Below are 27518 nucleotides of genomic sequence, written 5' to 3' on the forward strand. Positions count from 1 at the left end.
TTAGGCAAATGTGAGATAATCTGCCCCCCCATATTAGATCTAATCACTAGAGATTTCCTTCAACCCTGAAGCATGAGCTTTTATATCCCTACAGAAATCTGACAGAACTATGACAACTCTGGATATTATTAGCCATATCAGTGTCTAATCTCTTTTTGAATCTTGCTAAGATGTTCAGCCACAATGACTTCCAGTGGCAGTAAATTCTACAGTCTAATTATGCAGTGTGTGAACAAATACTTCCTTGCACTGGTTTTGGATTTGCCACCTTTCAATTTCATTGAATGCCCTCGTTTGTGTCTTTTAAGACATGGAAAACAGAAACCACCAACCTGCCCTTTCTACAGTAGTCATCATCATTATAGGCAGGGTTGATAACACTGCCTGGTAAGGTTGCCTGACACTCTCTACTATCAAAGCCCATTTTTAATTGCTTATAACTTTGTTTGGGCTTAAATTTTTCATGCTGAATGTCTGCCTCAGCCTGAATTTTTTGGGAAAAATCTTCAGCTAAAATGGTTCAGCCATTTTTGAGAACAAGGCTAGGGGAAAATAATTGGTTTGCCCATGTTAAAAAATGCTGATGAGCTTTTCTTTCAAAAGTTTTACTGCCCCCATGTTTTGGAGTTGGAACTTGAAATTTGGGGGTGGGGGGGTACCCCGTGCATCAGCGATGTCCCTGTTACTGTTCCTCTGCAAACATGGTCTAATTTGGCCAAATTATACGCCTTTGAAAGAATCCCAGTTTGCACATGCTCAGTACAGAGTTAAATGTTGGCAACTAAATTCCCTGAGAAGTCTATCTGCACTCCAGTATAGTGTTAAGCAGGACTTTCCCTGAAATTGCAGCTTTGAGCTGTTGCAGGCTGTGCTGGGTCCAGGCACCTGAATGCAGATTCTCTCTGTTGTGTTCTCAATGAGCCCCCATTGTGCCTGGAAAGAGGAGAGGAGGTTGTTCTCTCTTCTGCATTTGAATCTGGCAACAGCCAGACCTGCCAAGGGTGGTGATGAACTGGGACTGGAGGCTGATAGAGAGGGGAGGGACAGATTGGTTTGGCAAGGAGACTAGAACTGGGAGCCGGGGGGGGGGGGGGGGGGGGGAGGGGTTAGAACAAGATTGGATGGGGAGAGAGGAAGGACACTAGGACCTTTTTTTTTTTTTTGTATTTTATCCAAAATTTATTGACAGTCAGATGGGTGAGGCTATAGGGACAGTATGAAAGTCATGTTCTCCCCTCACATTCTAGAGACTTCTTTAAAGCCTTCTGTTCACATCTTGACACTTAATGTTGCTCTGTGGCTGAATCCCATGCTCTTGAACCATTTGTATTTGTCTGTGCAGCCAACTGTGCAGGTAGTCCCACCCATCTCAGACACACTTTCGTTTAGTGCTGCTTTCGTCTGAAGGAGCATCCTTCTGTAAGCCTTTCCTTTCCTCCAGTGGGCTGGCACAGCACAGTTGAGCAGGAAATACACAGAACTACAGTCTGAGCATGGCTGAATACAGTGGTGATTTTATAGCAACTTGGACACTTCACATCCATGAAATAGGAATTCGGACTCTGGACCAGACGCTTCTTCTTGTGTTTCCACTTCTCCTCCTCGGGGGAGGGATGCAGCAAGTCTTTCACCAGAGGCACCTTTGCATGGAGGGCTGGACAAGGAAATTGGGATTGAGAAACAATGGGTGGGGGAAAAGGTGAGGGATGAGAGGAAGTGTATGGTGAGGGAGAGAAGAAGAGACCTATCTAATTGTGTATATGAGAGAGAGAACTGAGACTGGGACAGGGTACCTGGGAGGGAGGAACACTGAGATTGGACAAGGAGAGGAAAAATCGGAACTCAGTTGGAACAGAGAATAGGAGGGCGGAGGAAGACTGGAGGCCAGATGTGGGAGAGAGAGATTGAGAAGGGACCCAGGACTGGCTGGGCAAAGAGACCGTATTTGGAGGAGAGGGGGTGTTTTTTTCTTCATTAAAAGTCCTAAACAACTCCTTGTAAATTAGTAAATTACAAATTTGCTAGATTTAATTAGAAAACAAAAACATTTGAAAGATAACATATTTCTACTTTTGGCAGTACATTAGCAGAAAAACAGGAAATGAATCAGTCTGCAATAATAAATCTTGAAAAGTTGAAACACACAATGAAAGTTTTTGGTCCTACCATGAAAGTGGGGGGAGGGAAGGGGAGAGGGGGCAGCAGCAGGGAGGGGTGTTTTTCTGAGAGCAGCTTCTATGGATAAACTGCCATCTCAGACAGCATACATTTTGATGGACATCAAAATGATCTTTGGGAGTAGTCAAGAATAGTACTGGCTGATATAGTAAAACCCCTAGCTGAGAATAGCCAAACGGTTGGAAGGCCAGAAAATTGCTACTGCTAACAAATTTTACATAAGAAAGCTGATGAGGCCAATAGCAGACTACATATTAGCTTTTTCAGAGAAGGGAAAGACAAGTTACATCTCCTTACAGCAAGATGCTAAGCGGTCCTCTTCATCTTGTCTCTGAAGTTTCAAGTTGTGCAAATGGATTTTGTTTGTTTTATAATTGAGAATTATACATGACCTGCATGCAACTGGGCTGACTTGCAAAACAATAGCAAAGGTGAGAAAAGACTGCCATCTAAAACGTCACTACCAGGTTAAAAATCTGTAAATATTCACAGAGGCTGAAGAGATGTGTTGCTTCTCAAAGAGCAAAGTGATCTGTTTCCTATTTCCCCCTCCCCACTATAAAACCAAAAAAGCGAATGCACCCTTTAATTTTAATGTTGCAACTTAAATTTTTACTGATAGTAATTTTCTTAGGAGTGAAAGATATGTACTGTGTACTACGCTAACTTATAAGACTGATATTTTCCCTGCTGAAGTTCTGTTTAGTCTTTATCTTCTATCCATTCTGATTGGATACAAAGGATATAGTGACATCTACAAATTGACAAAAGCTATTAAAGTTTTAAAAAGTAATTTCAGTATTTCAGTAGCAACTCTGGAGCTACTGCTCAGAGGAATTATTTTTAAGACCCCATTTTAGGGCATTTAAAACTTTCTGGGGGGAAAAAAAATCACTAAAATATCATGTTTGTTTTAAATACTTTAAGAAACTTAAGAAGTTTAGTAAAAGCCTGTTCAGCCATTTGAGTTACCAGGAGTGTGAAAAGGAAGACTATTTTATACTTTAAGAAGTTTTAGATCTCTTTATATGCTCAGATTAATTCTAATTTCTGCATTTGAAGTTAAGTGTGTGTATAAAAAAAAGTCTTCAATGAGGAATGTGTGCTCTGAGATTTAAAAAGGCTGGCTGAGAAAGTTAAACAACCGAATACGTAACTTTATGCCTCAAATTTTACGTGTTCGAAAAGTCAAAAAACTGATAGCTATGGTTCCCCCAGAAACCATCACTTGGCCCTCTTAGAAAATACTGTATTCATGAATCATCCTAAATTCATGAAATATTGCATATGTACAAGAAGGTTAAATTCCAGCTGTAGTGGGAATCCTATAATTTGATTACTTTTGTACATGTAAAAAACTGTAATGTCACATTAAAGTACTTGCTTTTTACTTTTGGCATAAGATTCCATTTCACATCTGCTTTTTGTCTCATTTAATGCGTGCACAATACTTTGAAGATATAATCCACTATACAAGTGCTAAGTATTTAACATTTAAGTTAATTCTCATGCTTGTACGAGGTGCCAGACTGATTGAACAGGTACGCCACAAGTAGTACAAAATGCTCACACTATTCTAAACATATTTCTACCTTGAATACATTTTAAAAAGGTTGCTTGCTTTCCAAGAGGGCATATACCTAATTACGGCTATGTTTTAGCCTCTCCCACCAAACTGCACTCCTCCCCTCCCAGCAGAAACAAAGATTCTTTCTAGGTAGAGAGAAACAGGGGGATAAAGTTTCTCTACTACTCCCACGCAGCTGCTTGGATCAGCATTAGCATTCTAACAGAAATGTAGCTCTATCCTTCATCTCAACTGCCAGGGTAAGAAGTAGCATGTAGAGAGGAATGAAGACATGACAAAGCACAGGTAAGCTACAGTGATGTCTCCTCTGGATTGCTAAAAGTGGAAAAACAACATAGCTGCTTTGTGCCTACAGATGGCACAAGCATACAGTAGAACACTCTTAATTTGCCCTAATGACTGGGAGCTCCACTGACAATATCAATTTGGTGAATTAGCAAGAGAACAAACATCTATTATGATGCTTGTAAGAAATCAGCCAATTAAAAACTGGCAAGTAAAGGGCAGATGGGGATAGTCAACTATTCTTCCTATAAATTTACTTTATTAATATATATATTTGTCTCCGCTGTCCTGCCCCCTTCCCTTCCCTTACCCCACCCCAGGATTCATTTTATGTTCTTTTCTTAAATTGCAGGTTCTCTGACTCAGGCATTGTATTTTCATACAAATCAGTATACTACCTACCACAACAGGGCACAAGACCTGACTTGGATCCCGAATGCTACCACAATTTTTTAAATAATAATGGTAGTTGGATGTAGTGTATAACAAAAGTGTATTTTGATCATCAACTATATTTTAGCTTTATTATACTTCATAGTACATTATTAAGTGTATTTAGTATGTTTTGTAAAAATAATGAAACCTTATTAATATAGAACCTTATTACAACATCTGCTATTCAACCCATGAAAGGAATTGAGAGACAACCAATTTTTTGCACAGATTAAGAAGTGTGCAGTTCAGCAAGGTTCTATGGAATCTGATGTGATTCACGGCACACTGCTGTAAAAAAAATTTTTTAAGCACCTACATTTAAACTAGACAACTTTTCATGCATTTTTACACAGAACTTGGAAGTTCACATTTAAATATTTGGAAGTTAATGTGTTAGTTACTAAAAAATGAGAGCATAGATCTATTGTGTTTTTCAAACTCACATTGATGTGTTTTATTTCAGGAAGTGAATAAAGCAGTTGATATTTTAATCTCTCTCTCAGCCACAATTAAAAAAATAATCTTCTACTGAAAAACTTCAGACTCTCACACTGCAAATATGAGAAAGCACCATTTTGTTTACACAAATGTAATAGCTATTTTTAAAAAATAGCTATCAAGTTATTTAAAGCTCCAGTATTATAGAAAAAACAGATTATTGAGAGAGTGAAACCTGGGGGGGAAAAACAGTTCACATTTTTGTAAATAAAGATCTGCAGAGTTGAGGAGATTACGAAGGATGAATGCCTACACAAATGGTCATTTCTTAATGTGACCGTTCTATTTTGGAAAAGTATTGTCCCATGAGGTCTTCCCTTTGCCTACAGAGCCAGAAGAGTAACTAAGAGACTGTCTTCATCTGTTCAGCTTTTTGTTTGAACAATGCTAGTCAGACATTCCACAATCTCACAAAAGCCAAATACAAAGGTCAATTGTTACTATTAAATGTTCGCAAATATGCAGCAAAGAGGATGAAAGTTTGGAAAAAAGAAAAGGCAACAAAACAGTTTAAATATGGCTTTTATGGCTACTTCTATGGGCAACTGGGGAGGAGCAGAAAAGTGTTTTCTTTAGACCTAGGCTCTACTTCAGTATTTAAGAATGTGTCAATAACCGTGTATGTCTGTATTTTCTTTTATGCAGTCAGGACAATGTCATCCTGACATATGAACTTTTATTTTCAGATTATACTTTCTTTTATTGATGTCAGGAAGAAACATATTAGAATCAAAAGATATGAAGTCTGTGTAAATTCAATTGTATCATACTCAACAGGCAGAAGAAAGGCAGTCTTTCTTAAAATTCAGAGTAGTTCAACTGGGTGATGGAGGGAGGAAAAAGTGTTAAAGTGAGCTTATCCCACCATAACGAAATGTGAAACTTCATTTCTGCCCCAAAAGAGATGTAACTGAACATTATTTCTTACATTTCCAAATTCATGGGAAAATGTCACCATTTCACTTGGAAAATTAAAGATTTTTAGAAATTGTATTTATTAGTAATTGATATATCAGTTTATATCATAGCCACCTAAGGTCTGATCCTAGGAAGTACAGAGCAACCCTTCAAAACTCAAATTGACTTTGTTCAATACCTTCCAGAATGAGGCCGTTAACTCCTACAATCATCTCCTTTTGCAATTAAGTTGTGCAAGAACTGTTATAATGCTGACAGTGTAAGTTCTATTGAAACATTACAATAGGGACAGAGTGCTCTTCTCTAGCAACTGGCTTATTTCTTTAAAAAGAATTGAAAGGTACTTATGAAGTGTAAGGGATTTGAATACACTTTAAAAGTGCTGTACATTAAGAATAGTTAGAGATATCTATAGCCTAGTGTAGTTATAAGCTTTGTGAAATTCCAATGTTTGAGTAACTTTTGTTTAGTTCATGAATGCCTGAAGATGATACAACAGCTAAGATTTACTTTATATCCTAATACCATTATTTGTTTATACTGTAGTAGTGCTCAAGGACCCAATCATAGATCAGGGTCCCACTGTGCTAACATTCTACAAAACACAAAGTGACAGTCCCTGTCCATGAACAGCTTCCAATTGTAGCAGAGTAGCAATCCACACATACCCTGTTTTAGTAATTAACTATAGCCTACTGGGGGGAGGGGGGAATGCATTCACTTTTTCATGACAGTTAATTTTATAAAATGGAAAAGAATATATTTTGTGGAGCTGTAAACCTGCTAAATGGTTTGTGAGCAAAAACCCTAGAGAAATACTTTTTAAAAGAATCAGGATTCCCTGATTAATAGATTCTATTGTAATTTCAAAATCACCGAGCTGTTAAAGAACAAATATGTGAAGATTAGATCAGAATATGCTCTACTTTAGTTATCAAAGGCCATCTGGCAAAATTACTGAACAAAAGAGATCATTTTATATTTAAATATGATTTTCATATTGACATTTAATTCATATCAAACCGGCTTGATCAACAGAGACCCATGTAACATCTTACTAACACATAAAGAGGTATTTTCCCCACACACACTGAGGTGAAGTGCACCTGAACTAAAAGTTTGGAAATAACACAAGATTTCTAACTCTGAAGAGAACAAACTATCAGGAATACCTGAAAGATTATAACGTGGCGTTAAAGCAGTATGCTTTGCTAACCCATCTTTGACAATGGGATTGAGTGGAGACAAAAGCAACAGTCTCTGAGCATCCCAAAGACAACACGGGGCCCGATTTTCAAAAGGTACTGAACACCTAAAATTTTACCTGAAGTTGCTAGAAACTAAAGGTACTCCGCACTTTTAGTTTCCACACCACTCACTGATATAACTATACCAACATAAACCCAGTGTTGACACAGCTATGTCATCAGAAGAGTGCTTCTGTCGACATATATAACATTGTTCAGGGAGGTAGTGATCCTAAATCAACAGAAAAGTCCCTTCTATCAGGTTATGTGGCATTTAGGCTATGGGTCTATGCTGGCATATCTATGCCAGTACAGTCGCTCTAATGCAGACATACCCACTGTACAACATGCAACATCACTACAGAAAAACTTTGGTGGATTGCCTCTTTCCTGCATGGGAACTCATCTCCAAAGGCAAGTTTGGCCTTTTAAACCTCATAATGCAATAGATGGGAATAAATCTAGTGGGGCGCTTCCTGTAGTAACTCCTTCCCTAAAGGACCTAGAAGGAAAGTGTCTCAGTTTACAATCTAAGACTTAGACAGCACACAGCAAGACTTAAAAAATAAAATAAAATAAAAAGTTCAGTTTTACTTCTCAAAAAAACAAAATAGTTGCTTTACTTTTGAAGGAAGTTCTCCTAGAAGCCAGGAACCTCACTGTTTACTTGAAGCCATTTATTTCCTCCTACAGTTCCAAGGAAAATAATTACACAAATACACTAGAGGAAGCACTTACATAATTCCACTTCAAAGGCATTAACATTTTACTAAAAGGGACATTTTATGCTATGAAAGCGGATCTTTCAAACACAATTAAGGTTTTTTTAAAACTGTTTGCTATGGTATATGTATTTTAAATATGTATCTTACCATTTTACAGTTAAGTAAACATGAAAACTACATAGCACAAGCTGTGCCATTCCTACACAACCAACAGTACACGTATAAGTGTTACAATCAGTTTTCTTTAGCACTTTAAACTAATCACTATATGAAGTTCTAGTTATACAAAGAAAGTTCCCAGTATCAGTGCAATTAACTTAATCAGACAAATGTGTCAACCAGATACAGAAGTGTTTTACAGTTACTAACCCACAACCATAAACTGAGTGCAAAGGAATGAGTGTTAGTCTGGATATATTTTTGTCTTATAAATAGGAAATAAATTAAATGATTTAGCTTGAAGGTATTATTTGAACCACAATAGCAACTAGAAGCCCCATTGTGCTAGACGAAGAACCTGGGGTTACCCAGTGAAATGAACAGGCAGCAGATTTAAAACAAACATAAAGAAATACCTCTTCAAACAATGCAGTCAACCTGGGAAATTCGTTGCCAAGGGATGTTGTGAAGGCCAAAAGTATAACTGGGTTCAAAAGAGAATTAGATAAATTCAGGGAAGATAAGTCCATCAATGACTATTAGCCAAGACAGTCAGGGACGCAACCCCCTGCTCTGGGTGTCCCTAAACCTCTGGCTGCCTGAAGCTGGGATTGGAAGATAGCAGATGGATCACTTGATAACTGACCTGTTCTGTTCACTCCCTCTGAAGCATCTGGCACCAGCTACTGCCAAAAGACAGGATACTGGCCTAGATAGACCATTGGGCTGACCCAGTATAACCATTTTTGTGATGTATAAACACCCTATACACAACTACACTTTGGGACTTGGGCTATGTTTATGTTTTACTTTCATAATAGCATCTTTGCAAGCAAAAATAGAATGTTTAAAATATTTTAGGAATTTACACAATTAGGTGGTCTACAGAAAACTAGTATTAGTACTGATATTTTAATACCCTATCCTTTAGTAAGGCACTGAACAACAAACAAATGCAAATAAAAAGGTAACAAAAGCCTACTGAAGTAGATGAAAATAGATGGAGGGGGTGGCGGAGGAGTACAGCAGAACCCCATTTATCTAATTAACTGGGATCGGGGACAGATAGAATATTCTTCGCATAAGCCCAAGAATAGGAAAGTGCAAGGCTGCAGCGCCATCTCGTGGTCACACGAGAGATCACCCGCTTCTGGACCTGTGCGCTGGTTGTTCGGTTAATATGGAAAGCTGGATAATTGAATGGTGGATAAATGGGGTTTGAATGTATTTAAAGATCAAGAAAGAATATTACCTTTCAAAAATATGGGGAGTGGAGGAGAGGAAACGCTGTTTGTCAAGCATTTTTTCTTGATTTCTAAAACTATTTTTAATAGATGATTCCCTGTCCTGCTCCGTTTCAATTTATTGTGCTGTGTCTGCAGTTAGTCTGTCCATTCTAACACTTCATGAAGTCTTTGATAAGTTTCACTTTGCAGTTCATAGCTCACATAAAAGAGTAAGCTTCTGAGCTCCCAAGATGGCATGCTTCACTCTATCCTTTTATGGTATATGATCCAGGGCTGCAGTGTGAAAACAGCATACTGCTTTGTACATTTAATTGGCTGCAATGTGCAACACATGCTGTAGTGAAGCAGCAATTAAGAAGCTGGCTGACCCCAAAAGGATTGCAGGAAGGGTGGATGTAGTGTACTGTAGTTAAGCAGCAGTCCCCTCTAAGGCTGAGGGGAGGCTAAGCAAATAATCATATGCTAAGCTGGAAAAACAAACAAACAAACAAAAAAAGTAATAACCTTACACTGTTCAAGTTGGAAGCCAGAGTAACAAGCAGTCAAATGTGTTATGACTCACCCAACTTCTACAGGTTAACAACAGTCTTTCTTATTTCTATGCTGGTCTAGAAGCGCTGCCTATTAAGATTGCCTGACACTTCCCATTATAAGACTCCACTTTAAATTACTTATACCTTCACCAAACTTTAATCATTTGGGCATCTGCCTGAGGCAAATTTTTTTTTTTTTTTTAAATTGCCACTAAGGTCAGCCATTCCCAAGAACAAGGCTAGGGAAAAATACATTTTGCCTATGTTAAAAAATGTTTGCAATCTTTTCTTTGAAAGGTTCTAGTACCCCCATACTCTAGAGCACTTGAAATTTGATAGAAGGGGCCTTTGTTTCAAGGATGTGCCTTTGGCCATCCCTGTGAAAATCCAGTCAAATTTAGTCACGTTATAAGCATCTGGGAGGAGGGGGGGGGGTCACAATTCACAAATGCTTAGCAGAGACTTAAAGTTTAAACAACTAAAATCTCCAAAGATTCTATCCACACTGAGCATGCTCCAGCCCGGGGATAAGCAGAACTTTCCCTGCACTTGTTGCTTTGGGCTGCTGCGGTCCATGTAGGGGCCAGTCTTGGCCCTGGAAGTGAAAGCAGAGAGATTCTCTCTCCTGTGCTCTCAGTGACCACCCTACTGGGCCCAAGAAGCGTGAAGCTGCCGATTCAAATGCAGAGGGGACGCAAAATGGATCGGCAGGGCTTGGGGAAGTAGATTGGGACAAGGATCTTGGTGTGGGGGCAGACTAGGACTGGAAATTCAAATGGAAGAAGGGGGAAGGCTGAGATCAGATGAGGAACAGAGAATAAGATTCTGGGAACAAGTGGGGTGGGGAGGCTGAGGTGAAGGGGAGACAAATCTTACAAGGACCCAAGGGGAGGGGGACTATCTAGACACACAGACTGAGACAAAGAGCGCGGGGGGGGGGGGGGAGAAGAGGAGAGAAACACAGGTTGGAAGGACTCTGGGGAGAAAGACTGGGAACCAGTGAGACTGGGGAACATGGGCAGGGCACAACTGTGGGCAAGAGGGAAAGGAGAGCGGTAGATTAGACAAGGAACAGGGCTGACGGAAGTGAGACTACCGGGCAAGGAGATTGGGACTGGGAGCCTGGATAGGGAAAGAAAGGAGAGTGGGCCTGGAATGAGAAACCTGTGGAGCAGAACTGGACTGATCTGAGGAAGAGAATGGAAATGGGATGATGTGCCATGGATTTGAAAGAGGCAGGACTCTGACAGGGAACTGATCAGAATAGATCAAGCTTGGGAATGGGGGAAAATCAGGTCACAGGTTGTCACTAATAGTGCGTTTCTCATTTTTTAGGTGCCCAATTTGATATTGTGGGGTCTGATTTGCAGAAATGCTGAACCCTCATAGGTGCAGCTGACATCAGTGGGAGCTGAGCTTGAATATGAAGGGCTACATAATGCAAGTACTCTGGGGGAAATAATAAAATAAAATAAAATCAGGTCTTAGGTGTCCCAAACTGGGAACCCAAAATTATTGGATACTTTTTACCTTTATCTCTGTCCTCAGCTCCTCATCTGTAAAGTGAGGTTAACACTCCATCAAAGAAGTTTTAAGAAGATAAATTAACGTTTGTAAAACGTTAGATACTATAGCGATGAGACCAAGGAAAAAACCGAGCTATAGACCGAGGAAATTAAAAATTCTGTGTAGAGCAGTGTTTGAACAGTATGCAATGAGTAAGGCATGGAGCCACACATTGAACAAGAAGAAAACAAAATATTGACTAGCTGCTCATTAAGTGTGCACTGAATGATTCAAGGGACCGGGGTGGGTGGGTGGGAAGGAACACAAAATATAATTAAAGACTGGATACATACAGGTGGATGAATTAAGCATGCACAACCTTCCTTAATTCTGGCATTTCTTAACTTTTGACTTCTTCAATTTACAACCTTAACAACATCCTTTCAAATACAGTTTGTGTATAATTTTATATTTAATCTCATTTTATTTATGTTTAACCATGCAGTAGATGCTGTTCAAAAAAGTTTGCCATATACTTACACTGACAAATAGTTTCCCCAGAAACTATATCCACTCTTCTAGATATTTTATTTCTAATGCACGAACCATCATGGTATTTTGGCAACACAATTAGATAAAGCCAACCATTGGCCTGAAAGAGCCCTTGTCCTAACACACAGCAAGAGAGCATTCTCACATTGCAGTGCATTACAAACAGCTAAGCGGTAGTTCAACTGAAAACAGAGTCTTCTTTAGAGAGAAGACAACAGTCATACACCAAAGAAAAACAAAGTTAATATATTTTACAGAAATTAAAGTTCTTGCAAAATACATATTAAAGTATGGCTTTAGACAAAAAGTGGTTACCTACTTTAATGTAACTCTTGTTATTTGAGATGTGCTGCACATGTCTAATCCACTGCAGGTATACGTGTGTGCCTCATGCACAGTTGTCAAGAGAATTTTTTCCCTCAGCAGTACAGGTCAGGATGGTCAAGTGCCCTCCACCGATGTGCACCACTGCATGCCCATATAAAAGGGAAGAGCCACCCTTGATCCTCCTCAGTTCCATCTTACCAGATAGACTCTAACAGAGTGGAGAAGGACAGTGAGGTTGTGGAACGGACATGTGTCTCATCTCGAAGAGCAACAGTACGGAAAGGCAGGTAACTGTTTTAATTTGAGTGACTGCACATCCATTCCACTGTAGGTGACTCATAAGCAGATTAACGTGGAGGCAGCCTCAGACTCTACCTCAATAGCAACGGTAGAACAACTTGTCTAAAACTGGCATTGTTCTGGACTGACAGAAAACAGCATAATGAGTAGCAAGAGTGTACTGATGACTAACCAGGTTGCTGCTCTGCAAATGTCTCGAACAGGTATTTGCGCTAAGAACACTGTTGAAGCTGCTTGCGCTCTAGTCGAATGAGCCAATGCTCTAAGGGGTGGTATGTCATTAGCTAATTGGAAGCACCGACAAGAGAAAATGCAAGAGGAAATCCCGAGTTGAAACCAGTTTGCCTTTCATCCTGGCTGCAACCGCAGCAAATAACCGCACTGAACACCTAAAGGTCTGGCGTGGCCCAAGTAGAAAACCCCTGCTCTCCTCACATCCAATGAATCAAGGTTCTGTTCATCAGGAAAGACATTGGTAAATTCATTGCCTGATTAATGTGGAAATTTGAAGACACCTTTGTCAAGAATTCTGGGTGAGGGCAAATGTAAACTTTATCCTTATGGAAAATTGTATAAGGAGGGTCTGAAACCAAGGCTCCCAGTTCACCCACTCTCCTTGCTGATGTTATTGCTACCAAAAACACCACTTTCTTAGAGGGGTAGAGTAGGGAGCAAGCCACGAGAGGTTCAAAGAGAGGCGCCATTATTTTGTTAGCACAAGATTGAGATCCCATGAGGAAACAGGTTCTTGTATTGGAGGGTATAGTCTGTACAAACCCTTTTAGAAATCTAATAGTTACGGGGTTGGAAAAAAGTTATTTACTACCTACCCACTGGAGGGTGGAATGCCAAAATCACTCCCAAATATACTTTAATGGAACTGTTAGACCTTGCTGTTTTAGGTGCAATAGATAATCCAAAATGTGGTTAATGGAATCATGTACTAGAGACACACACTTCTCCACTGAAACCAGATAGAAAAAATGTTTCCATTTGGCCAGATAAGTATGCCTAATTGAAGGCTGTCTGCTATTCAGAAGCACCTCCTGAAATGTTCTTCAAACCAGCCGTTCCCAATGGTGCTAGCCAGGAACCAGTCACACTGTCAAGTGGAGGGCCTGTAGGCTGGGATGGAGCAGACAGCCATGGTCCTGAGAAATCTCATCTGAATCTAATGGGAGGGGTAGAGGAAGCCTCACTAATAATGCTAACAGGATTGAGGCCATGCTGCTGCTGTATGTATGCAGCAAGCATGATCCTGCTTGTCCTTGAACAGGACTCTGGATAGTAATGGTATCAGAGGAAAGGCCACATACACCAGGGAATTCATCCATGATAGCAGGAAAGCATCCAGAGACCCAGTGCTGTGACTCCCCTTGAGAGCAGCACTAGTGGCATTTTCTGTTGACCCTTGTTACAAAACAGGTCCACTTGGGCAGTTCCCCACAGCTGGAAGATGGATATGGCCACATCCAGATGAAATGATCATTTAAGACCTTCTTAAGCAATTTGCAACTTATTCTGCTTATTACACAGAACTCCCAAGGCAGAACCGCCTTCTGGCACAGTTGGTAAGAATGCTCCCGTCCCTATTTGTTAACAGAGAATATAGAAACTATGTTTATGTGAACATTGACAGATTCCCCCTCCCTCCCTCCCGAACATGTGGACAGAAGGCTGAGCAGGCTAGATGGGTAGCACATACAGTAGAACCTCAGAGTTACAAACTGACTGGTCAACCACAGACCTCATTTGGAACTGGAAATACGCAATCAGGCAGCAGCAGAGACCAAAAAAAGCAAATACAGTACTGCACCATGTTAAATGGCTAAAAAAAATAAAAGGAAAAGGTTTAAAGATGTATTTGACAAGGTAAGGAAACTGCTTCTGTGCTTGTTTTATTTAAATTAAGATGGTTAAAAGCAGCATTTTTCTTCTGCATAGTAAAGTTTCAAATCTGTATTAAGTCAATATTAAATTGTAAACTTTTGAAAGAACAACCATAATGCTTTGTTCAGAGTTACCAACAACCTCCATTCCTGAAGCGTTTGTAACTCTGACACCAACATTTATTTGGGCATAAGCTTTCGTGGGTAAAAAACGAAAAGCTTATGCCCAAATAAATGTTAGTCTTTAAGGTGCCACCGAACTCCTCGTTGTTTTTGTGGATACAGACTAACACAGCTACCCCTCTGATACTTGTAACTCTGAGATTCTACTATAGTTCCTAGATGTTTGTACTAGTCCTCAGATCCTGTGAGGGCAATGTCCCTTGCACTTGTAGGATTCTGATGCGTTCCTCCCCCTCCCCCAACCCACAGACAAGATATATGTGACCAACGTGAGTGATGGCTGCACAGAAACAAAGAACTCCTGTACAAACATTCTGAGGACCTGCCCACCTGTTCGGAGAGGACAAAATTACCTCTAGAATGTGAAATAATCTGTCTAGACATTGACAATGGGGGGCATAGACTGAAGCTAGCCAATCCTGAAGCCTCCTGAGGCGCAGTCTGCTGTGTTGTGCCAGAGAGGTACATGCTGCCATCTGCCCCAGAAGTCTGAGGCAAATGTGTGCTGTAGTAACGGGATATGCTTTTAAATTCAATAAAAGGGTTTGGAGCACTTGGAATCTTGAAAGGGGCAGAAACATTTTGCTTTGTATAGCACCTGGGAGTGTTCCGATAAACTCTATTCTTCATATAGGTTTTAGAATTGATACATGTCTTAACTGAGTAAGACCCAATGCATTGAAGGTGGACAGAATGATGGCCATGCTGGACAGCACTTGAAAGTGAGACTGGCCCCTCACCAACCAGTCATCCAAATAGGGGAATACACAGATTCCCAGTCTTCTCAGATATTCAGCTACTGACTCCACACACTTTGTGATAGCTGATGGAACACATTACCAATTCACAGTGCTTCCATTTGGCCTATGAACCTGAGGAACTTGGAGCAGTCTGGACGGATCACTGTATGGAAGAAAGTGTCCTTTAACTCAAGAGCAGCATACCAGTTGCCCTGTTCCAGGGAAGGAATGATGGGAGCTAGGTGTAACCCCGTAGAACTTTACTTTCTTCAAGTACTTACTTAGACCTAAAAATAGGTCAGACTGGCTTTTGCTTTGGGAATAAGGACGTAGAGGAATAAAAACCCTTCCCCCTGAGGAACAGAGGAACTTCCTCTATTACTCCTGCTAGAAGGAGAGACTGGACCCTCTGCTGAAGAATGGTCTCATGAGACTGATCCCTGAAGAGGGACTGGGGACAAAAACAAATTCAAGGGATTACCCCAGATCCACTATGCTTACGTTGCACCGATCCAATATGACGTGAGTCCAAATATGGAGGAAGTGGGATAGATAACTGGCAAAGGTACAGGTAGGAACAGATTGGTCTGCAAGTACTGGTATGCTGCCCTTGACAAGCCTGTCAAAATGCATGTTTATACTGTGCTGTTGGTCAAGAGGAACCGGCTATTGCATGATGGGGGCAGTGGTCACCCCCGGTAATCCCTGCACCTTTTTCTCAGCAGGTCTTAGGGCCAAGTATAAAGCTCTTATATCTATGAGCCTATCAAGAGTGGAATAGTTTCGTCTTTGTTGCTGATGTGTAACTTCCAAGGGATTTCAGTGCTACCCTTGAATCTTTTAGGCTGTGCAGTTTATCGTCAGTCTTTTCCAAAAAGAGGGATGGACCCTCAAATGGCAAATCCTGGATGGTCTACTGTACTACAGGAGGGAGACCAGAAGATTACAGCCATGATCACCACCTCATAGAAATAGCAGATGCCCTGGAACAAGCTGCTGAGTCTGCTGCATCCAAACTGTTTTGATGAGCTGTCCTTTACACCAACTTACTCTTCTCTATCATAAGAGTGAACTCTTGCCTGGAATTCTCTTGTAGCCTATCTTTAAACTTCATGATGTGTTCCCATAGGGTGAAGTTGTCACAACTTAGGAGAGCTTGCTGATTAGCAATTCTTAGCTGCAGCCCTTCAGTCAAAGTTTATGATCAAACAGGTCCAGCCTCTGATTCTTTACTCTTCAGAGTCGATGCAGGGAGACCCTGCCTCTCCCGCTAGTTAGCTGCTGCCACCACCCAAGAGACAAGGGGCAGGTGAAAGTAGAGGTCTTTGAAGCCCTTAGAAGGGCATAGTATCACCTCTCTGTCTATTTCAATGTAGTCAGTAGAAGGGGTCTGCCAAAGCATTTTAACTGGTTCCAGAATTGCTTAGTTAATCAGAAGCGCCGCTCAGAAGGATCCCGCAGAAGCTACAATGTCTACTGGTTTGGGGGATTTCTGGTGGACCTCTTCTGCTTGAATATCTAACTGAGTCCTTTTTAAGCAGTTTTGTCAGCCCTGTAATCCTCTGGTGGTGAAAAAAAAAAATTTGCTCACCATTTCTACAAACTCATCTGGAGATGAGGAAGGACACACCAGGACACTGAGGCAATGATTGATCTGCCTCTTTCAGTGGAGAAGCTGTCTAAGCAACTGCCAGTTGCATGGTACCAGGTATCTGAGAATCCTGTCTGTGGTGCTGATGAACTTGGAACCCTTGAGGAAGTCAAGTCAGAAAGGTGAGGAGAGGTTCTAGCAAGGGGAGGGACACCCCATAGTGTCCAGAATGGCCACAGACATGGTGGTGGGCCCCATTTCTGAATCTGACAAAGATGACTGAGTCCTGCAATCATGGTGGAGCAGAACCTATGTGGACAGGAGACAGGTAAACCAAACCCAGAGGTATAAGTACCGGGCATATTAACTGCTGTTTGCCCTTGGAATATACTGGCATCCTAGGTACCAGAAGTAGAATTGATATGGAATGCTCTTGTGGAGCTAGAGTATGGATTACAGTCACTGATACCGTCTGAAACCCCTTCTGCACAGATGGGGACACTGGTAACGAAAGGTTAAGTAATTCTTTCATCAAAGCATATGCTTGTGCTGGCATCAATAGCAGGACTGGGTCTTGGGTCTGACAAATAGAAACTTCAGGGATTGGCCTCGATGGACCTGGCACAGGTTCTGGAATTGACAAACCTCTCTTTGCAGCAGAGGAACACTCCAGGGAAAGCTTCCCCTCAGAGTCCCTCCAAGAGATCTTGCTTTTAGCTGGACGAGGTACCAGGTCCTTGTCAGATCTGTCTCTCTTCTTCGGTGTTGGAGACATAGAACATAGTACTGAAGACATCTCAGGAGGCACACTCTGCTCCAATAGTGCCATACTCTGAGTGTGCTCTGAACCTTACAGCTCCAATGGAGGGTGAAGTGCCACCTCCATAAGGAGACACTTCAGTTTTGCTGCTCTGTTTTTGAGTGAGCCTTAAACCCTCTGCAAATGTGATACTTGTCCCTAATGTGGGACACCCCCAGACAGAAAATTCAGGCAGCTGAGGTGTGGGTCACTGACTGGCATCAGTCTGGCATATAACCAGCAGGACTTGGACCCCAGAGAGCAAGGCATGGCTCTAATATCAAAAATAAAATTGGGTAAAACTTCTCTCTAACTACTAAGTGAGAAACGTACCATAGACAAAGAGTGAAGGAAATGAACTTGCGATAGCAAGTCTGGAAGCACTTCAACAACCATCACTGGCAGTCAGTAGGAACCGAGTGCACTCAGGGGCAGGTCTACCCTATTATACCAGCAGGTAGTGGTGCACAGTGGTGGAGGGCACTCGAGCTGCCCCGACAGGTACTGCTGAGGGAAAAAGTTCTCTGACAATCGTGCCAAAGGCACACACACACCTACTATGGCATAGACATGTGCAATTACTCTAAGAAGAATTATTGTTCAGAGTCATACTCTGATTAGCTAGTTTGGCCTTTCTGGTGATTTGAGAGTAATGTACCAACTACTGATGAATGCAACGCTGGTACCGCTCATCACTGACAAATTAATTAAATGCACATAACTGGAAGTCACTCAAACATGGTTTATCTTCTAATCACTCATCTCTCAGAGCTTCCTTGTCTAAGACAATTCTGATAAAAAAAGTGTACACCTAGGAACAAGTTTAACTTCACATATCTGAGTCATCCCATTGACTTGAAACAGACTATTCGCATGAGTGAAGTTCAGCATGTGCCCCAATCTTTTCAGGATTGAGTATCTCTAACAATCTTCTTAAGCTTCCTTTAACTTCCACTGCCATATTGTCTACTGCAGGGGTCTCCAAACTACAGCCCGCAGGCCGGATCCGGCCGGGGCTTCCATTTGTCTGGCCCTCCAAACAACAGGGGAGGAGAAGCGAACAGCTGAGTAGGCACCCGGAGCAGGCAGGGGGTGGGGCTGCCGGCAGCAGCTTGGGGGGGGGGGGGGGTGAGGGGGGAAGCTCAGCTGAGCTGTGCGGAGGGGTGAGTGCCCCCGGGAGCCAGTGTCCACCCAAAAGGGGAGCCAACTTAGGGGAGAGTTGCTGCTGCAGCTGAGCAGGCACGGACTCCTGCCTTAGAGTAAAAATACAAGCCAGATGCTTAATTACATCTCCAGTAAATGGAGTAAAGAAGATGGAAATTAACAATTTCATAATGGTTAAATTTTAACTACAGCACTAATAGAACCAAACAGTATTTGTATGATACAAAAGAGTTTTTAGAAATAAAATTTAAAAAAGTGAAATGATTTTTAATATATTGACAAATATTGTGTGATTTCACAGAACCTGCATCGATTAATTTTTATACCTGATTTAGAATTTAATGCAACACTGACACAGTAAAGTAGTGTTGTTTTTTTAAACGATTTTGCATATACAGTGGAACCCCGAAATAATGCACCCCGCAATAACGCGAATTTGGTTATAACGCGGGGCGAGTCCAGTGGGCACGAGGCATTTGGGATCCATGCCCTGGCAGCTGCAGCAGGAGTGACTCTCCCTGCAGCCCCAGCACGCCCCTGGGGTTCTCACCTCTGTCCCCGGCTGGGCCGGCTCCAGCCCGCGTCCTTCCCTCCCCACCGACTGACAACTTTCAAATAACTTGCAGGTGGGACTGGCGCGGAGCCCTCCCGGCAGGCGGCGCAGCAGGAGAGGCCAAGTGGCGAGCGCCCCGGCCAGGGCCGCCCTGGGGGGCGGGGGAAGGCAAGTGGGGCAATTTGCCCTGGGCCTCACAGGGGCCCCGCGAGCCCGGGCCCAGCGGCGGTCTGGGTCTTTGGCAGCGGGGGGCCCTTCAGTGCTGCCGAAGACGTGGAGCGACTGAAGGGCCCCCCGCCGCTGCAGACCCAGACCGCCGCCTGCTGAGTACAAGCGCCGGAGCCCCCCCGTTTTGCCCCAGGTCCCCTGAATCCTCTGGGCAGCCGTGGCCCCGGCTGAAGGAAGCCCTGGCCACCCCCCTTCTCTCTCTCCCCCCACTAGCCAGGGCACGCACTCTGTTGCCCGGGGCATGTCTGCAGCGCAGGGAGTCCTGCTCCTCTGCCTTGGACAAAACTTCCTTAATGGTTGTAAGTTGAAATCCCACTATAACGCAACCCTGCATTTACCGCGATTGAATTTTTGGACCCCAATTATTGCCTTATAGCAGGATTCCACTGTATTTAATTTCTTTCACGGTCACTTCGGCCCGCGAAGCCCCTTCAAAAATCTAATATGGCCCTTGTCTCAAAGTTTGGAGACCTCTGGTCTACTGTATTGAAAACTGGAGGCCCCTAGCCCTGCTCCCTTTAGAATTCTAACTCCTTCTCTCTGAAGATTTTTTAAGCATAGCAAAATTGGGGATTGAAAGGAAAACAAATGCTACCATTAAATGATCAAAACTGTCTACTATATTTTTTACATACTTCAGTAGCACTAAAACATGTCAAAGATATGCATTTCTTTACTATCGATGCACTGCTCCGGTGGTTGGCAGCACAAACCAAGGCATGAATCAATAGCCAAATAGAGCTAAATAAAGCATAACTGCAATGAAGTCAAAGAAGCTTTGCCAAAAGAGAATATGGCCTATAGAATATAGCTTGCTGCAGTTTACTGCTTAGTTATCCATACATCTTCTCTATCATAATGGCACTACTTTCAGGCCTAGTAAGCCCCCAGCAATGTTTGTCACCTAACGAAAAAAAAACCTAATCAGGGCTTTGAAAATGTACTGCAGTTTTATTGCATGACCTTCCTTGCAAGGCTTTAGAAAACAAAATATATGGCTTAAAAAGTACACTAGTCATACTGCAGGTAGTGAAAACAAAACACAAGTATTGTGGAAGTCATGATTTGAACATGTTCTTGTCCTAGTTTTTTTAATCAAATAATATTAATACCTTGAATCGGCAATATAGGATAAACTTATCTGCAGCAGTATAGCTGTTTTCTATGATCTGGCTAAACAAGTGCTGAAAACAAGAGTTTTTGTTTTTCCTTCCTTAGTCAGGCAAGGTGCAGACTGTCCCAGTGAAGATACTTTGCATTCTTGCAAGGCAGGGTGCATCCTTCTCTTTATTTCTCTTGAGTTTTCCATAGCTGAAAACCAATTAGTTAATCTATGATCTACTTTATCCTGGAATGGTCACTTAATTGTTAATAGTGAAAAAACTCTGTATTCCTCCATTGAGACTAGGAGGCTTTCTTGTACTCTTACTCTGGTTGGATGTCTGCAATGGTGTCAGATCACAGAAGAGGTAGAAAGGTTCATTTTTCTGTGATTCACTGCCACCAGTGCAGATAAGAGTTGTGACTAGAAGTCCACCACACAAGAAAATGTAAACCTGGGCAGCAAAAGGGAGAACAAGCGAAGGTGGCGAGAAGAACAACCAGTCAGGTAGGAATTCTGAGAAAGATTCTTGGCATCCAGTAACCAAATGCAGTATCAGTTCAGGTGTGGACATTTAAGCCCACAGAGTTTTGGAAAATAAGGGAAGAATCACCAGGAGGTAGCTTTGCACTGTTCCTCTCTACATTCTCCTAGCCTAGGATGCATAGGATGGTTGAATGGGGAATCTTACACATTCCCAGGCACACCAGCACTTTCGCTTTGTAGGCTGTGGATAACATTCAGGACACATTTGGTTAGAGATAATCTGAAAATGTGTCAGCTCCATTTATGACCTTCAAATTGAACGAACAGGGCTTCTGACTTCCTGTGGAGCCATGATTTAGACTTCTCCTAATATTAAAAAAAAAAAAAAATACAAGTATCTCACTATTTAATTTATAAAGGTAACAAAAGTAAACAGCTATATCCTTACTGGGGGGGGGGAAGGGGGAGGGAGAGAAAGACCACTTTTGGTAGGAAGCTGAGACAAGTGCAAAGTACTCCCTGGAGAAAAGTAATAAATAAGCAGTGTATTCCTAGCAACAAGATAAAGAATGAGTACTGATTTAGACCTCCAAGGGTGGGGTATTTGGTGAAGGACATGATGATTCCTTTGTGGAAAAGAAATCTTCCTTGAGGATACGTTATGAATTGGTCACGATTAAAGAATTTAGCTTTCAGACTCAGATCTCACAGCTGAACTTGTTTGCAAATCAGCAAGTCTACTGTGAAATTGTTGGCTCTGGAAACATGAAGAGCAGATGGGGAGAGGGAGGATACTTCTGCACAACTGACCAAAACAACCAGTTTCCTGTTGGGCTTTACTCTTCAATCCCCTGGCCAATTGGGCTAGACCACTACAGACATACCGTCCGTTCAAAGTCAGACGTCCCTGTGGTGCTAGATGTTTGGAAGACTGGACAACCAGCATTAGTATGCTTACCTAGAGGATGCTGATGAAGCAAAGGGCCTAGGTCATCCTGGTGCCTAAGTGGATTTCCAAACAGCCTGCTGGTTTCTGTTATAACATGCCATCGGTCCAATTATAATCGAAAAGACACTTCTACCATGTCTGGCTGTTCAGTGATACATTTATCACTGATTGAGAGGGCCTGTAAGAAGAGATCTTACTGACAGGAAGAGTTGCAGAATTTGAAGTCTGGACAGTGTACAGCACCAAATCCTCAAGTCCGCAGAGGTGACTTGAAGCTCTGGGGGACTGGTGTAGTTGAGGACCGAAACTATCTGGTTTGAATGGATCAGTTTATTCCACCCTCTTTATCAAGGGAAAAACATTTTTCTACTTTGATGTCTTATCAGAGTCTCCAGAAAAGGATTTATTGCAAAAGGATCAGGGAGCATTCTTCCTCACTCCCATTCCTGTTCACCACTAAGCTAATTAACTAGAATATACTGAAAGTTCTGCGTCCTTCTATTCCTTCACAGAAAGGGAACTGGATGAGCAAAGTGTCTAGGTAGGGCCCCATCAACCTCTCCCATTTTTGAAGGGCTACTACTTTCATCATCATGATTGTGGTTAAGGTTCTGCAGACTGATGAGTGTCTAAAGGGGAGGGAGGGAATTAAAAATAATAATAATAATAATAAAATACTACTGATATACCATACTTTAGGTAACACTGGTGCTGTAATAATAGAAACATGACAGTAAACTTCCCTTAAGTTGATAGGCACTATAAAATTCCCATGTTCAGTAACCCATGTTCACCTGGTACAGAGTTTCCAGCCCGAACCTCTAGTCTTTAATAAAATGATCTATTTGAGGTTCACAACCATTATAATTCACCTTGAAAGCTTTCTCTCCAAAAATTAAATAGGGTAAAGGTGGCTCCTAGGAACCACTCGTATGGAAACAGGAACATGGCTGTGCTGATGTCTTGGAGCTTTGGCAGTTAAGGAAGTTTTCCCTGTTTTGGAAAAAAAGTGTCAAATTCTGTAAAGTACCTTTTCTTCAAAACTAGAAGGCATCACTGACTTGAAATAATTTTTGCCCAGATTCCATCAAAACAGCCAATCTACTCTCAATTAAATCATCTGATTAAGTGGTCGACTGCTAAAATTGATACTTATTAAAAAAACAAAACAAAAAAACTTGGTGTCACTGATGACTTGTGAAAAGGACAAAATGAGAGAATTCCACAGAAACAGCCTTGAGGGCATAGTCTAGTTCCTCCACAAAATATGTGGGACTACTGAAGGAAAGGGCAATGAACTTTAGCTTAAAAGAAAAGCTCCATCCCCCATGTGCCGGAAAATCCAGTGGACTACAAATGAGATGGCCATAACATTGTTTGGCAGCTTTAGAAAGTCCAGAGTTATGACAATTAACATATTAAAAAGCCACTAGGTGTTTTATAGAGTATTTTCTAGATTATTTGGATAAAATGAAGTGTATGTCTACGAAGAACCGCTTAGAAAATATACAGGAACAATCAGCTATGATAAGCAGAGCTGCAGCAAACTCATAATTCCTGATCATAGATTATCAGGGTTGGAAGGGACCTCAGGAGATCATCTAGTCCCATCGCCTGCTCAAAGCAGGACCAATCCCCAATTAAATAATCCAACCAATTTTTGCCCCATATCCCTAAGTGGCCCCCTCAAAGGTTGAACTCACAACCCAGGGTCTAGCAGGCCAATGTTCAAACCACTGAGCTATCCTCCCCATCCCTGATGGATTTTCAGTTTTCCTTTTGAAAATTTTCTTCACTCTTCAATTTTCTTTTTGAAGACATGTTTTTAAGGTTTGAAACCTTTTTTCTGCAGCCACATTAGGACAGTGGCAGCCATGAGCCAAGAAGCAGAAAGTCTCATTCTCACATTCCATCTAAATTACATTAAAACAATTAAATATCAGGCTGTTAAGAAGGCGCTCCTGTCCCAATAGTACCCACCATCACCAGATAAAGAAACAAATCTTAAGATATCAAACAAAGTTTTCTTTAAATAGCATTCTGTCGGGCAAGGAACCACTTATCAAAGTTGTGAATGTGGAATCTATAGTTCTTTATTGTTTTATTTGTATGGTCCCTACTTCTCTATTGTTTATCTGTATGGTTTCTGTCTGTTGCATAATTAATTTTGCAAGATTTATATCAACTAAAGTGGTGGGGTATGATTGGATAAAGAACTGTTTCGTAATGGGCTAGGATTGGTTAAAAATACTGTTTTGTAATACTTTAGTTCAAAATTATTGGCTAACGTATAGCTAAGCAGGACTCAAGTTTAACTACATAAACTGGGGTCCAAAAGGAAGTTCTTTGGAACCAACTCCAGGACACAATCCAAGATCAGAGCTGCCAGACCTCAACACCCTGCCAACTATATCATGCAGAAGCTGGAGTCCCCAGATGACCTGATCCTGACTGGCCACTAGGAAAAGTTCATCTGCCTTATCGGGAGTGCTGAGCATTATATGCTTAGCGTGTGCATTCTCTTTGGTAACTGTTAATAAATAGAAGCTAAGGATATTACTGTGTAAGGCTCTTTCACTGGTAAAAGGCCCCACAAGCCCACAGAATACTATACCTTGAGCCCTAAGAACTGGGTAAGGATGGCCCTGAGCCTTTGGAACAGGGTAATAGTAGGTGCCTTTTTCCCAGAGCCCTAGGAAATGGGGGGGAAGAAAGAGAGAGTGCCTAAATTAACTAGATTACACCTTGAGCCCACGGAAGGGTAAAGATGGGGTGCCCTAGAGTTTACAGGTAACACTTTAGGGATACACCGGCCTCCAGAGAGAGGATATTGTAGAACATGAAGAAGCACCTGCGTACACTTATTAGAATTCCTGTTAGCCACGTTACACATGTTCTAGCCAAAAGCATGCTTAAAACACAATTTTTACATCAGGAGATTTCCAGCATAAGGTAATAGTCAAGAGTTGAGTGAACCTGTAAGAATTTGTACTGATATTCATTTTTCCGAAAAAAATCCTTTTATAGCTATTTTCAATTTGTAGAGGGCAGTGTGAAGTGTTTTAGCTACTTGTCTAACAAGAGAGTACTAGTCCTGCAGCAGGCAATCCTTTGAGAGGAATCCTTAGCTTATATATTAGAGGGAGGGTCACTGTAAACCAGGGGTAGGCAACCTATGGCATGGGTGTTGAAGGCGGCATGCGAGCTGGTTTTCAGTGGCACTCACACTGCCCGGGTCCTGGCCACTGATCCGGGGGGGCTCTGCATTTTAATTTAATTTTAAATGAAGCTTCTTAAACATTTTAAAAACCTTATTTACTTTACATACAACAATAGTTGAGTTATATATCATAGATTTATAGAACGAGACCTTCTAAAAATGTTAAAATGTATTACCAGCATGCAAAACCTTAAATTAGAGTGAATACATGAAGACTCAGCACAGCACTTCTGGAAGGTTGCCGACCCCTGCTGTAAACTTTCCCATTCTTTGAAAAGGACTGAAGGAATGGAAGCATTTTAGCCTTTTCTCAGTCCAAGAACAAACCTTTTAGTTGAAGGTGGGGTTTGTGACTTCCTTTGAAGTATATTGCACCTTCTGGGAAAGTCAAGTAAAGGGATTAGAGTCAAAGCTCCACCTTGATTGCTGGGAAAGCTTCATTCAGGTATGAAATCACACCAGGCCTCTCCTATCTCACATCCAACTAATGCTGCAAAGGATCGAAGTGGGATTTTTGCCCTTCCAATACCTCAGCTAAGGAATGTGTGGGCTCAGTGGCTTCTCTTAAGGAGCAGTCTGTGATAGTACAGAAACTGGGCTCAGTGGGAAACTAAGGAGGTTCCTCTGAACAGCAGTCTGAGTGTAAATGCCACAAACGAGCCTGTAATCAAGGCCTGTAACATACTACTTATACACAATGCATTTATGGTTCTCTTTGGAAGTCTTCTACTTCTTTCTTTTAGTTTTTTGAGCCAAAAAATGAAAGAGTGGTGCTTCATTAAAAGAAAAAAAAAATATGCAGAGTGCTATTGAAGCACCATTTTGAAAGTAAAAACTATGACATGGTGCACAAGAACTGCCAAAAATACAAGTTACTGAGGAAAGAATGACTGACCTCTCCAGACACACAAAAACTCTTCATTTAGATTAGCTGCTACCTCTCTGAGGAGAAAAAAAAGTGTGTGTGTAATGGTGGTAGGTGATCACAGAAATTAGAATTTAGAAGTGATCAGATGAAAAAATAAAAATCAGACTAACATGTTACCACAGAATCTATCTATCTATATATATATACACACACACACACACACACTACATTGCTACAGAAAATTAATGAAAATATCTGTCTGCTCAAAAAAAATGTTCAGAAGTTAACTGTTTTCACTGAAAACTTTATAGATCACCAGAACTTAGCTACATTTTAATAATGTTGCTAATCTTCCCCTTCTGATAAGGAAAGTACTGAGGGTAGTGGCTATATGGGATCATAATTGTATTCTTTTTAGCAATGGTCTTTAGTTTGGAAGATCCTAGGCTGGGTCATTTATCTGTATTTGATAAGTGATTAGTACTTATATGGCTATTGATTTTTTCCCATTTTTATATTTTTAGTTTATTGTATGGCACAGACTAATGGAAATCTACAAATGAAACAAGAGATCGCCATATCTCTTGTGTTTTTCTTGCAAATGTCCTCACTCAAGATTAATAATTTAAAAACAACAACAAAACACACACACACACACATATACATACATACATCATGGAAGACTGAGTATCAAGAAGGCAAATCGCATATAAATCTAATGAGTCAAAGAAAAAAAGTCACCTTCTGCCTGCCACTAATTAGATGTATTGAAAAATTTGTATTCTACTAGGTATGTATGTAGCCTCTTAGTATAGAAAATAAAAACATGCATCACAAGTCACTGAAAAACAAAACAAAGCGTCTGGTTACCTTCTTGGTGGAAATTTATCTCCATGTGCAAGTCAGTTGTACTTAGCAATACAACATACACCACCAGTCTTATCTTGAAGTTGTGCACGTGCATTGGTTCATCCACAGTTACACACCTTCCATCAGCTAATGTAGAAGTGACACTGGAAACTTACAGCTGGAATAAATGCAGAGGGAAAGAAAAATTGAAGTTAGCTCCCTTATGAGTCAACAACCATAAACATGAACATTAGAACTGGTCCTCTGAAGAACTTTTATTAACCGTAAGCAAGAATCAGTTTGAATCTTGGCTCCTCTTACAGATTAGGAGTCAGACCAAACACTTTGGGATTTAAGTGCTTGTGTGTCTATGCTCCTGTTTTAATTATTAAAAATTCT

General features: G+C 41.3%; 2 protein-coding genes across 4 annotated transcripts in view; both read right to left on the bottom strand.

Moving 5' to 3' along the window:
* Window positions 1-27278, bottom strand: part of RNF19A (ring finger protein 19A, RBR E3 ubiquitin protein ligase) — an 88037-nt gene extending 60759 nt beyond the window's left edge. Inside the window, exons 1-2 of one of the 3 annotated variants that reach the window (XM_065585960.1) lie at window positions 27141-27278; window positions 8450-8517 (exon numbers count right to left, since the gene is read on the bottom strand). The gene's annotated coding sequence lies outside the window, so the exon portion shown is untranslated. Of the gene's footprint in view, window positions 1-7772; window positions 7832-8449; window positions 8518-27140 lie in introns of those variants that run through there. The other 2 variants (XM_005291662.5, XM_065585961.1) reach the window with 2 other exon arrangements.
* LOC103305691 (small ribosomal subunit protein eS27-like) lies at window positions 1150-27256 on the bottom strand. Its single transcript, XM_008168370.4, has 2 exons — window positions 27141-27256; window positions 1150-1654 (listed from the first exon to the last, which is right to left on the bottom strand). Exons 1-2 carry the CDS (start codon window positions 27232-27234, stop codon window positions 1386-1388), a joined length of 363 nt encoding a protein of 120 aa, XP_008166592.2. The 5' UTR covers window positions 27235-27256; the 3' UTR covers window positions 1150-1385.
* Window positions 27279-27518: the final 240 nt, after the last annotated feature.

This window comes from Chrysemys picta, chromosome 2 (assembly GCF_011386835.1).
Source record: "Chrysemys picta bellii isolate R12L10 chromosome 2, ASM1138683v2, whole genome shotgun sequence".
Classification (NCBI taxonomy): domain Eukaryota; kingdom Metazoa; phylum Chordata; order Testudines; family Emydidae; genus Chrysemys; species Chrysemys picta.

What these genes read in the sequence shown, in the direction of transcription:
- LOC103305691 (XM_008168370.4), bottom strand. Translation starts at nt 27,234, where the DNA reads ATGCACGTGCACAACTTCAAGATAAGACTGGTGGTGTATGTTGTATTG. An exon ending in GATAAATTTCCACCAAGAAG is followed by an intron (nt 1,655 to 27,140) that starts GTAACCAGACGC and finishes TTCCTTGTCCAG; the next exon opens with CCCTCCATGCAAAGGTGCCT.